The 13,234-nt window shown below is 44.2% G+C and overlaps 1 protein-coding gene across 1 annotated transcript in view; it reads left to right on the top strand.

Annotated features, from left to right (window-relative positions):
- LOC137335661 (collagen alpha-6(VI) chain-like) overlaps positions 1 to 13,234 on the top strand; it is a 199,558-nt gene that overhangs the window by 95,464 nt on the left and 90,860 nt on the right. Inside the window, exons 19-22 of the mRNA XM_068000953.1 lie at positions 7,471 to 7,536; positions 7,650 to 7,703; positions 9,570 to 9,605; positions 12,592 to 12,654. Coding sequence (XP_067857054.1) covers positions 7,471 to 7,536; positions 7,650 to 7,703; positions 9,570 to 9,605; positions 12,592 to 12,654 — 219 coding nt within the window. The remainder of the gene's footprint in view (positions 1 to 7,470; positions 7,537 to 7,649; positions 7,704 to 9,569; positions 9,606 to 12,591; positions 12,655 to 13,234) is intronic.

The raw sequence follows: 13,234 nt of genomic DNA, 5'->3' as shown, positions 1-13,234 counted from the left end.
GAGTCTGGCTATGTCAGGCTGTTGCTTGACTAGACTGTGAGACAGCTCTCCCAATTTTGGCACTAGTCCCCAGATGTTAGTGAGGAGGACATTGCAGGGTCGACTGGGTCTTGGTTTGCCTTTGTCGTGTCCGGTGCATCCGTCGGTTTTATTCTTATTGTGACTTTCTGTCGTGAAATTGTACAACTGAATCAACTAATTAAGAATCAACCACATTGCTGTGGGTCTGGAGTCACATATAAGCCAGACCAGGTTTCCTTCCATTTTATTTTAATTTAATTAATTGAATTTAAATTCCCCAGCTGCCACGGTGGGACTTAAACTCTGGATTACTAGTCCAGATCCTAACCACTCGCTGTGTAGGTGATTAGGTGAGTGGGCAAAACTGTGGCAGATGGAGTTCAATGTGGGGAAAGGTGAGGTCATCCACTTTGGACCTAAGAAAGGTAGATCAGAGTATTTTCGAAATGGCGAGAAGCCAGAAACTTTGAAGAAGCAGAGAGATTTTGAGGTCCAAATACAGAAATCACTAAAAGTTAGTGGACAGGTACAAAAAATAATTAAAAAGGAGTTGATAGGATAGATAGAGAGAAACTAGTTCCTCCGGTGGGGCAGTCCAGAACAAAGGGGCATAAACTTAAAATTGGAGCTAGGCATTTCAGGGGTGATATCAGGAAGCACTTCTTCACACAAAGGATAGTGGAAATCTGGAATGCTCTACCCCAAAAAGCCATTGAGGCTGGGGGTGGTGTCAATTGAAAATATCAAAACTGAGATTGATAGGTTTTTGTTCTGCAAGGATATTAAGAGTTATGGAATAGATGGAGTTAAGAAGTTAAGATACAGATCAGCAATGACCTAATTGAATGGCAGAACAGGCTCGAGGGGCTGAATGGCTTACTCCTGTTCCTATGTTCCTCAAAGCCTCTCTACCATCTACATAGAATTATATACAATGTACTGCACAGAAATAGGCCATTTGGCCTAACAGTTCTGTGCCGGTGTTTATGCGCCACATGAGCCTTCTCCCACCCTTCTTCATCTAACCCCATCAACATATCCTTCTATTCCTTTCTCCCTTTATCTAGCTTCCCTTAAATGTATCTATGCTAGTCGCCTCAACTACTCCTTGTGGAAGCGAGTTCCACATTCCAACCACTCTCTGGGTAAAGAAGTTTCTCCTGAATTTCCTGTTGGGATTTATTAGTGACTGTCTTATATTTATGGCCCGTAGTTCTGGTGTCCCCCAGGGTAGACATAGAGAAGATGGGGGAAAAATTCGATAGGGCCTATTATTGGGTATAGGTAGCGTGATCCGCTATTAACCCGCGCCCAATGGCCACTGCACAGTACTCAATTGCAAGCTGCGTTCAAATCCAGGCCTTGCAGGTCGATTCGATGCAATTTGCACTTTCCGCCAGCAGGGGGCGCCCCAATCTCTTAAAGGTAAGATGGCTCTTAAAACCTCTTAAAGGTAGCCGGTACCTGTTATTTGCTAAAAATAACAGTCTGCTGTCTGCACGGAGTCTGAATGGAGATCAGACATGACACACGTAAAACACAGATGCGGGTCTCATTCCTATATTTACACATTTTTGAATTATGTTAAAACATTGAATAAAGGTTGCACACTACTAAATCCCACATCCTCCAGTCTGCATGCCACGCCTCACCAATATGTTGATCTGAGTTTGTACCAGGCCAGCGAGAGTGCGTACACCAAGGTTCTCTGCTGATGCACTAGAGGCCTTGGTGCAAGAGATGGACAGAAGGAGGGACATCCTATATCCACGGTGGGGGGCGGGGGGGGGGGGGGGGGTGCAAGAGGCCCTCCAGACATATGCCCAAAAGGCAGTGGGAGACAGTAGACAACGAAGTCAATGCCAGGCACACAGCACCACGAACATGGTTGCAGTGCAGGAAGAAGTTCAATGCTTTGACATGAGTGATCAAGGTGAGTGAGGTCAACTGTCAAGTGGCGTCTCCTATCAACTGCACCACCAGCCTCATACACTGCTCCACGCATTACACCCCCCATCACCCCCATACCAACAAACTCTTTCCATCAGTACTCAACTCTTCCAATCAGATGCTTCCTCTCACCCTTACACATTACCACCGTTGCAAGCCGCCCACCCACAACTCACAAGCCACACACAGGCAGCTATTCAACCCTACAGGCTCATCACCCAGACACACATCCCGCTTTCTTGCAGGAGAAGGTGGCGCATATCAGGAGGCAGCAAGTGGCAGTGGCATTTAGCCCCTCAAGCCTGTTCCGCCATTCATTGAGAACGTGGTTGATCTGTGACCTAACTCCATATACTCACCTTAGCCCCATATCCCTTAATGCCCTTGGTTCACAGAAATCTGTCAATCTCAGATTTAGAATTCATAATTGAGCTACCATCAACTGCCATTTGCGGAAGAGCGTTCCAAACTTCTCCCACCCTTTGAGTATAGAAGCATTTCCCAAATTCACTCTTGTATGTTCTGGCTCTAAATGTTAGGCTATATCCCCACGTTCTAGTATTCAAGTATAGGAGACCTCCAAAAACAGTTACAAATGTCTCGGCAGCCAGAAGCAATAATCCAACCACTAACCTGTAAATCCTGCATGGTCCCTTTAATTAGCACTGGCGGGAGTCCTCCAGACACTCTGAGACACGTTCGGGTGGTCAGGGTTAAGACTGCGTTGAATTGAGTGTTAAGTGCCAAAATGGTGTCTATAACTTTAAATCAGCATTGCACACTGATTGTATCCATTTTCTCCTTACTTTACATGCAACCGGCGTTCGGTATTTGCGCATGGGCTAACTCCTATACCAAGGTGACATCCGGCGCACGTCATGCTGGTAACGTGACCAATTTAGCGCCCGATGTTTCCGCTTCCTCCGCAAGTGGAAACATCTTATCTATGTCTCCTCTATCAAACCCTTTCATAATCTTAAAGACCTCCATCAGGTCACCTCTCAGTCTTCTCTTTTCTAGAGAAAAGAACCCCGGCCTGCTCAATCTTTCCTGATAGGTATAACCTCTCAGTTCTGGTATCATCTTAGTAAATCTTTTTTGCACTTTCTCCAGTGCCTCTATAATCCTTTTTATAATATGGAGACCAGAATTGTTCACAGTACTCCCAAGTGTGGTCTAACCAAGGTTCTATACAAGATTAACATAACTTCTCTGCTTTTCAATTCTATCCCTTTAGAAATGAACCCCAGTGGTTGGTTTGCTTTGTTTATGGCCTTGTTAACCTGCATTGCTACTTTTAATGATTTGTGTATCTGTACCCCCAGATCCTTCTGCTCCTCTACCCAATTTAGACTTTTATTTTCGAAGGAGTATGTGGCCTCCTCATTTTTCCCACCAAAATGTACCATCTCACACTTATTTATATTGAAATTCATTTGCCCATTCTGCAAGTTTATTAACTTCTTCCTGTATTTTGTCGCAGTCCTCCTCCGTATTAACTATGCCCCCAATTTGGTGTTGTCCGCAAATTTTGAAATTGTACTTCCGATTTACAAGTACAAATCGTTTATATGTAAATGGTGAACAACAGTGATACCAGCACCGATTCTTGTGGAACACGACTTCCCACCTTTTGCCAGTCTGAGTAACTGCCTTTAACCCCTACTCTCTGTTTTGTACCCATCTTGCTATGCATTCTGGTACTTGTTCCCTGACTCCACATGCTCTGACCTTAGCCATGAGTCTACTACCTTATTGAAGGCCTTTTGAAAATCCAAATATATCACATCTACTGCAGTACCTTCTGTTACTTCTTCAAAGGATTCAATAAAGTTGGTCAAGCATGACCTTCCCTTTTGAAATCTGCGCTGACTCTTCTTTATTATATTTTTGGTTTCTAGATGTTTTTCTATTACATCTTTGAGTAAGGATTCCATTATCTTTCCTACCACCGACATTAAGCTTATTGGTCTATAGTTCCCTGGACTTGTTCTATCTCCTTTTTAAATATAGGAATTACATTAGTTGTCCATCAGTCCTCTGGCACTATTTCCTTTCTAATCAATGTTTATATATATGGAATAGTGCTGATGCTATCTATTCCCTAACTTTTTTTAATATGCGCGGAAGGATCAAGTCAGGAGTGCAGTGTATACTTACCACTTGCCTGGATAGGTGTAGCCGCAGCAACACTCAAGAAGCTCAACACACCCAGAACAGAGCAGTTTGCTTGATCAGTGTTCCTGCCACTGGACCCAATATCCACTACTTCCAACACCGACACATTATGACTGTACTAGGTACAATCTGCAGGGTGCACTGTAGCAACACACCAAGGTTACTTCAACAGAACTTCTCCCCTGCGCCCTCTATCTATGTGAAGGACAAGGACAACAGTGTCGTAGGACACCGTCATCTACAAGTTCTCCTCCCAATTGCACAACATTCTGACTTGGACATATATCACCATTCCTCCATCGCTGCTGGGTCCATATCGAGGGTTCCATACCTAACACTATTGTGGGAGCAACATCACTATAAGGACTGCAGTGGTTCAAGTAGAAGGCCCACCATCACCTTCTCACGGCAATTAGGGATGCGCAATAAATGTGGCCTTGCCAGACATCCTGAGAACACATTAAAAAAAAGGGATTAGTAGCACTTATGAGTCTGTGCACTGTAGCAGTTGTCTGCAAGGAGTAGCTGCAGATATTACTGTCTCTCCAGAGAATAGTAATGAGCCAATTTCTTTAAGGCTCTCTCCGGTGCCTTCACTTGAGGGAACACCTGATATTGGCCAAGCACCTCTTACCACTGCATGAGGTAGGGTGCTGAAAGCTGATCGCTCTGGGACAGGACTGTTCTAAGATCGAGTCACCTCAAGACTGTAAGGCTCCAGGGAAACCATCCAAACTACCCATTGCTCCACCTCATCTCACTCAGGAGGCATCTCATAGGAGTAGTAGATTAGGATCTAGCACAATTTAGTCACCTGACACAAAGGGGAGTCATGGTGTTAGGAAATAGTGGATTTATATGGCACTTCCTGGTGAATGCTGTTGTTTAAAGTAAGCATAGACTGATCACATAGAGTTGTTAGTTAATTTCTGTGTATGCTTTCAATTTTTGGGAGTTGGATGATGGCAGGGAAATGGAGACTTCTGTTTTCTTTAGGAAACCATGGTCAATGAGAGACTCTGAGGCTAGGGGGACAAGCAGGTGTGAAGTGACTTTATTTTAGTGACTCAACTTTTATTCTTTGAAAGCACTGGGCTATCAGTCATGTTCTTCATGCTTTGGCAGCTGATTGCTGGTTCTTCTGTTACACTTCTTCTTCCTCTTGCTTTGGGGATGCAGGTGCTTCCTCTTCCTCCTCTTCATCATCAACACGTTCAGGTTCCGCTGGCAGCAAGCCTTTCTTCATGGCAGTCTTATGAAGCACATAGCATGCTATAATGATTTTGGAGATTCTGACTGGGCTGTGCTTTAGTGCTCCACCAGATTTATCCAGGCACCTAAAGTGAGACCTGAGAATTCCTATAGTCTGCTTTATGACACTTCATGAGGTTGCATAGGCCTCATTTTACCTGTTTTCCATCCCCCACTCTGTATATGGAAACCTTGTTCGAGTCATCAGCCACGAGTGGAGAGGTTTGCCCTAATCACCAATTAACCACCCTGATGCATGGCCTGGAGTCATGAGGGTTGGAATGGTGGATTTTCGCATGATAAAAAAGTCAGGGCAGCTCCTCGGGTACCTGGCATAGAAATGTAGGATCAAGTGATTAGCACAATATAGTAGCTGCATATTAATGGAATGGAAGCCCTTTCTGTTCATAAAACAGAGGGGCTTTGAGTGACACATGAATTCTGTCAATTGTTCCCTGCACCTGTGGCAGCCTGCCAGCATTGGATAGTTCTCTCTCTGGTTCCAATGGGAAGTAATTTAACAAAGAAAGAAAAAAGACTTGCATTTAAATAGCGCTTTTCACAACCTCAAGCACTTTACAGCCAATGAAGTATTATTGAAGTGCAGTCACCGTTGTAATATAGGATACACAGCTGCCAAATTGAACACAGCAAACTCCCACAAACTGCAATGTGATAATGACCAGATAATCTGTTTTTAGTAATGTTGGTTGAGGGATAAACATTGACTAGGAGATAACTCCCCTGCTCTTCTTTGAAATAGTGCCGTGCAATCTATTTACATCCACCTGAGAGGGCAGACAGGGCCTCAGTTTAACATCTCATCTGAAAGACGGCACCTTCCTCAGTACTACACTGCAGTGTCAGCCTAGTATTTGTGCTCAAGCGTGTGGAGTGGGATAACGAACCCACAACCTTCTGACTCAGAGGTGAGAGTGCTACCCACTGAGCCAGGGCTGACACTTAATGGTGCAACCCTCCTGAAGAGTACATCAATGACCTTAATGCATCGATGCGGTGCTGAACGGCTAATGTGGCACAGGTCACCTGATGTTGTCTGGGAGAATCTAGATGCAAAGAAGTTTAAGGCAGTGGCGACCTGGATTAATATAGACAATGCTGTTCTGGTTAAATTTTCAGCAAGCAGTTGACACTTCCCCAGTAGCCTCAAGGAGGAAGTGCAGCCTTTTGAGGCACAAACGTTCAGAGAAGTTTAAGTAAGACCTTCTTGTTCTGAATACCCTGGTGACCGAATGTCCTTATACCTTCTATGATACCTGACACCAACAGCCTCTAATATGGTTTCTTAATTGGCCTCATCCTCCTTCTCTTCGTATAACAAAAATAGAGAAATGCCTATAGGGAAATCCATGTCTAAAGTGTTAAGCAGTACTTTGAACAGAGCTAAGTAAAAGTAGCAGCAGAAGTCCAGACCCAACTCCAAAAGTACTTTAAAGAATGCTGTGCAGGCAAAGAAAACTGAGCTTCAATTTGAGCACACAAAATTACTTTCCCCAATCTGTGTCCATCTCAAGGGTATCTGCTGCTGCCTCAGGTGATAATCGGGTGGTATCTATAAAAGGTAAACAATTGTAAACAATCACCGGCATCTCCACATCTATAAAAGGTGGGGGATCCATTCCGCCAATTTACCACGCAAACAATGAAAGTGAAAATTACCCCACTGATTCTACTTTAGTCCTCTGTATTCAGCATTCCTCAACTCAGACAGGGTTGAGTTAAGAAATTTATGATTATTGGGTGTAAATGCATTGGGATATGGGGACCGAAGACATCATTAGCTGATCATTAATACACTGACCAGTTTGAGAACCCTATTCCAGCACAGAACTTGCTGACACACTATAGCTAAGTCACAACACACACAATGCTGGTTTGAATAGTTTTTTGTAAACCACTAATTTCTACGAAAATGCATTCTTAATGGTACATTTGTAATTGGTGCTAGCAAGAACTAATACCATTTGATGAATCATTTGGATCACTGAACTATCTACGAATGTGTTTTTGACAAAGGTTTTATGACTTTTTTTGTGTTTCTATCTTAAGGGCGAACCTGGCACCAACAGCAATACTCAAGGTCCAAAGGGTGAAAGAGGAAACTCAGGCCAAGTGGTACAATATCTTCACTTCTCTTTAAAGTGGAATGCATCTATTTAGTGAGCTGTCATTTTTCTTTATGGACTAGAAAATCGTGAATGGGATAACAGTGAAACATTCTTTTACAGGGTAATTCAGGGAATGGTGGTAATCCAGGAAAACGTGGTGGTGCAGGAAACCTTGTAAGAAAGTCTCCATTAACTTCATCAGATACACTGCAGTTCCATAATAGTTATTCGTCTGAATTATTACTTTTCAAATCAAATGCATTGTTTCACATTTATTGAATCAGCCCCCAATATAAACAGAAGGGATAGCTTGACTTAGTGAAGGCTAATTATCGGTGGAGCCCAATCATGAGAACTGGGAACAATTTTTCAATTTGACCATTAGAGATATATTTTCCTGTTTGCTAATTTTACTTAAAACATTAAACAGGACTATAAAGTAGTTTACTGTTTCAATTAAATTAACATATAAAAAAAAATATAGCCATTAATGTCTAACCTTCTTGATAAATTAAAACATAATTAATTTAGGTAGCTTAATACAGTACACTCAATGTATAAATTAACACTGGTTCAAGTACTGCAGGGGGTGCCTAGAGAATGGGCGATGTTGCGGAGATGGAAGTAGGCGGACTTTGGGATGGAGAGAATATGAGGTGGAAAGCTCAGCTCAGGGTTAAATAGGATACTGAGGTTTCAAACAGTTTGATTCCTGAGATAGTGGCTGGGGAGAGGGATGGAGTAGGTGGTGAGAGCATGGAGGTAAAAGATGATGCCTTAAGTATTCCCAGTGTTTAGCTGGAGGAAGTTGTGGCTCATCCAAGACTGGGAGGTAAATTTTAACCCCCAAGATCGGGTGGTTGGGGGCGGGTGGGGATTAAAAATACTCCGTTTTCAGAACGGCTCCATCACGCCTCCACGCCACACCAGGCAGGTTTGTCTGCGTGTGGCGAGCAGACAGCAAGAAGACCCACGCCCACTTAAAGCCGGCGGGCCGATACTTAAAAGGGCAATGTACCTCATTGAGATACTCGAGGTACTTAATATTTTGTGTATTGGAATAATAAAATAAATTTAACCTTACCAGTTCGGGTTTCCCATCACTTCCCATTCACGGCAGGTGAAAGTAGGGGGGAAGGGCCAGATCCACGAGATGAGTGCCTTTTTTGCACTGTTTGTGGGCCCGGAGGAGCAGGACTGCTTCATCGAGGCCCAACAAGCTCAACTGGCTGACGGGAGCCCTCAATCGGCCAACCTCCTACCTCCCTCCGACTCTTTACCCAACCTCCAGCGACCTACAATCTTATTCCCGGTCTCCCAAACTTTGCTCAGCCCCCTGATCTTTACCTCAGGCCCCCCCACCGAACTCCTCACCCCCCCCGATCTTCTCTCCGGCCTTTGATCCCTCCCTCCCTCCGATTCCCGGCTGCTATAGCAGGCCTTCCTGCCCTCCAGCCAGCCAGCCTGTCACTTAGGCTGGCTGCAGGGCACGAAACCCAGAAGTGCAATTGATGGGCCTCATTAAGGTCATGATCTGCCCACTTACCTTCTGGGTTTCATACCCAGAAATATCCCCAACCCCACCCCCATCCTCCCCGCTCCCTTCCTGGCTGGAAGTTAAAATTTAGCCCCAGATGTTTGAAAAGCATTCTGAAAACAGAGTTGGTGAGGGGGTCAAGAGAGGTGGTGGAGAGTGTGGGGGTCAAGAGAAGAGGATGTCATTAATGCACACGTGAAAGCTGAAAGCTGATCCCATGTGTGCAGATAATGTCACCAAGGAACAGTATGTAGATGAGGAAGAGAAGGGAGCCAAAAATGAATCCTTGGGAGACTCCCGAGGTGCCAGTGTGGGGTGGAAAGAGAAACCTAATATACTCATTATATAAGTTATATTAAGTTTTACCTCTTGCCTGTATTTTATAGACAAAAGTGGAAATTTCTTTCTTTTTTCAAAAATGTCAGGTCGAATAAGAAAAGATTGCATTGGTTATTATTAGAATAACTGACTAAGACAAACATTATATTTTCCACTTTGTTTAGGGTCCAGATGGTGAGAGAGGACTGCTGGGTGCACAGGTGAGATTTTTTTGTTTATATCATATTGGTTTAGTGGCTTTTACACAATATGCAATGGCAGGCAAAAGCTTGTAATTTTTTTTTTATTCGTTCATGGGATGTGGGCTTCGCTGGCGAGGCCAGCATTTATTACCCATCTCTAATTGCCCTTGAGAAGGTGGTGGTGAGCCGCCTTCTTGAACCGCAGCAGTCCGTGTGGTGAAGGTTCTCCCACAGTGCTGTTAGGTAGGGAGTTCCAGGATTTTGACCCAGCGACGATGAAGGAACGGTGATATATTTCCAAGTCGGGATGGCGTGTGACTTGGAGGGGAACGTGCAGGTGGTGGTGTTCCCATGTGCCTGCTGCCCTTGTCCTACTAGGTAATAGAGATTGCGGGTTTGGGAGTTGCTGCAGTGCATCCTGTAGATGGTACATACTGCAGCCACGGTGCGCCGGTAGTGAAGGGAGTGAATGTTTAGGGTGGTGGATGGGTGCCAATCAAGCGGGCTGCTTTGTCCTGGATGGTGTTGAGCTTCTTGAGTGTTGTTGGAGCTGCACTCATCCAGGCAAGTGGAGAGTATTCCATCACATTCCTGACTTGTGCCTTGTAGATGGTGGAAAGGCTTTGGGGAGTCAGGAGGCGAGATACTCGCCGCAGAATACCCAGCCTCTGACCTGCTCTTGTAGCCACAGTATTTATGTGGCTGGTCCAGGTACGTTTCTGGTCAATGGTGACCCCCAGGATGTTGATGGTGGGGGATTCAGCGATGGTAATGCCGTTGAATGTCATAGGGAGATGGTTAGACGCTGTCTTGTTGGAGATGGTCATTGCCTGGCACTTGTCGGGCGCGAATGTTACTTGTCACTTATGAGCCCAAGCCTGGATGTTGTCCAGGACTTGCTGCATGCGGGCACGGACTGCTTCATTATCTGAGGGGTTACGAATGGAACGGAACACTGCAATCAACAGCGAACAGCCCCATTTCTAACCTTATGATGGAGGGAAGGTCATTGATGAAGCAGCTGAAGATGGTTGGACCAAGGACACTGCCCTGAAGAACTCCTGCAGCAATGTCCTGGGGCTGAGATGATTGGCCTCCAACAACCACTATCATCTTCCTTTGTGCTAGGTATGACTCCAGCCACTGGAGAGTTTTCCCCCTGATTCCCATTGACTTCAATTTAACTAGGGCTCCTTGGTGCCACACTCGGTCAAATGCTGCCTTGATGTCAAGGGCAGTCACTTTCACCTCAATTTTCCAAATTGTCAGGTAGATGCCAGTGTTGTAGCTGTACTGGAACAGCTTGGCTACAGGCGCAGCTAGATATGGAGCACAAGTTTTCAGCACTACAAATGGGATGTTGTCGGGGCCCATAGCCTTTGCTGTATCCCGTGCACTCAGCCGTTTCTTGATATCATGTGGAGTGAATCGAATTGACTGAAGACTGGCTTCTGTGATGTTGGGATATCGGGAGGAGGCCGAGATGGATCATCCACTCGGCACTTCTGGCTGAAGGTGGTTGCAAACGCCTCAGCCTTGTCTTTTGCACTCACATGCTGGACTCTGCCATCATTGAGGATGTGGATGTTCACGGAGCCTCCTCCTCCCGTTAGCTGTTTAATTGTCCACCACCATTCATGACTGGATGTGGCAGGACTGCAGAGCTTTGATCTGATCCGTTGGTTGTGAAATTGCTTAGCTCTGTCTGTAGCATGTTGCTTCCGCTGTTTAGCATGTATGTAGTCCTATGTTGTAGCTTCACCAGGTTGGCACCTCATTTTTAGGTACACCTGGTGTTGCTCATGGCATACTCTTCTACACTCCTCATTGCAGACAGGAAGAGTGAAAGATGTAGTTTTTGCCTGGGAACCTCAGAATTAACAAAGCTGTCTTGTTTCAAGAGTTCTGACATTTTATCATAGTAGAAGGCATTCACTGTCATATAAACCCACACATCTGTATTGGTAAACAAAACGAGGTGCATAACCACAGTGGTATGATAAATAGATGCTCCTAATTTTTTTTTTAAGGCAGTATTCTGGCAAAATTTTCATAGCCTCTCATGCCCCAGTAACTATATGTGCAAAATTCTACAGGTCTGATTTTAAATGTTGAGGAATGATGAACCATTCATTCATGGTTATTCCTGAAAAAGCACTTTGCCTTTTAAGGAGGTGCCCTTTAAAAGAGATAGCATGCTGAAGTTGTTCTGCTCTGTCGAAGTTCATCATATTTTGATTAGAGTTGCTTAAGTTGGACTCATTGCTGGATTTGTGGCAAGGTGTGTCCATTGCATGGTGTGCGCTGCTGCACCAATATTCCTGATCACCTCCTTTAGTTGGATGGTTTGGGAGTCTGGTGCAGTTGTCAGCGGCAGCCACTGGGGAAAGAAAGCCAATCACATTCTACGTGTCACTGACTCCATGACTGCCATTCAGGAACATATCATTGGAGCTATTTGAAACTAACACTAATCATTGGAAGAAATGAGAATTATTATTATTTAAATTTGGGCAATTTCAGCTTCTATAATATTGAGGCAGGCTTCTGTCGCTTTAGCAATGTCCATGAGTAGGAATTGGTACCCAATGCGGCTAAAAGGGGAGTCTGGAGAGAAGGTAAAGATTAAGAACAATCACTGTCGGAACTGTGACAGATTAGAGCTGACTTTGACTCGACTCGGGGAACTGGATTTCCTGAAACAAAAGCAGGAGACCTTGGTTAGGGGCATCATGAAATCATTACATACTTCAGTGCTCAAAGACAAAATGGAAATGTTAATGATAATTGTTGATTTTGCCAGCAAGTGCACGGAGGGGAGTGGTGCTGGAGAGGACTGAGGTGGGTGGATGGTTGGGTGGGGGCAGAAACTGCGTTGACAATTCAAAGCAGTAATCAGAAGTGTAATATGGGGTTATTGATTATGCACCAATTTCCCTTATTTGCCAAGATGGATAATTAAAGTTTCCATATCATTAAATAATGCTTTTCTCTTTGTGTGTAGGGGACTAAAGGAACAGTGGGTGAGCAAGGTCATGAAGGAGATCCAGGAACCCGAGGCCCACAGGTTGTTCAGTAGTGATTAGTGTTTAATGAGTACATTAGTACTGTATTAGCTCAATGTTTATCTGGTTTAATTTTCATGCTGCTGTTTTACTAACATTTCAATGACTTATTCAACTGAAGTTTATCTACAGGTGAAAATAATACTGAGGTTTGGGGAGCATTCATAACTTTTCTAAGCTTTAAGCTGTCATTATTTTATCTACTGATACATATGAGTAGGGTCTTAAAAGAAGTGGCTGCAGAGATAGTAGATGCATTGGTATTAATTTTCCAAAATTCCCTAGATTCTGGAAGGGTTCCATCAGATTGGGAAACAGTGAATGTAACTCCTCTGTTCAAGAAAGGAGGGAGACAGAAAGCAGGAAACTACAGGCCAGTTAGCTTAACATCTGTCATAGGGAAAATGCTAGAATCTATTATTAAGGAGGTTATAGCAGGGCACTTAGAAAATCTCAATGCAATCAGGCAGAGTCAACATGGATTTGTGAAAGGGAAATCGTGTTTGACTAATTTATTAGAGTTCTTTGAGGAAGTAACAAGCAACGTGGATAAAGGGGATTCTGTGGATGTGGTGTACTTGG

Source organism: Heptranchias perlo, chromosome 2 (assembly GCF_035084215.1).
Source record: "Heptranchias perlo isolate sHepPer1 chromosome 2, sHepPer1.hap1, whole genome shotgun sequence".
Classification (NCBI taxonomy): Eukaryota; Metazoa; Chordata; class Chondrichthyes; order Hexanchiformes; family Hexanchidae; genus Heptranchias; species Heptranchias perlo.
The sequence above is the reverse complement of the archived record's forward strand: the minus strand, read 5'-3'. Positions and strand labels throughout refer to the sequence as shown.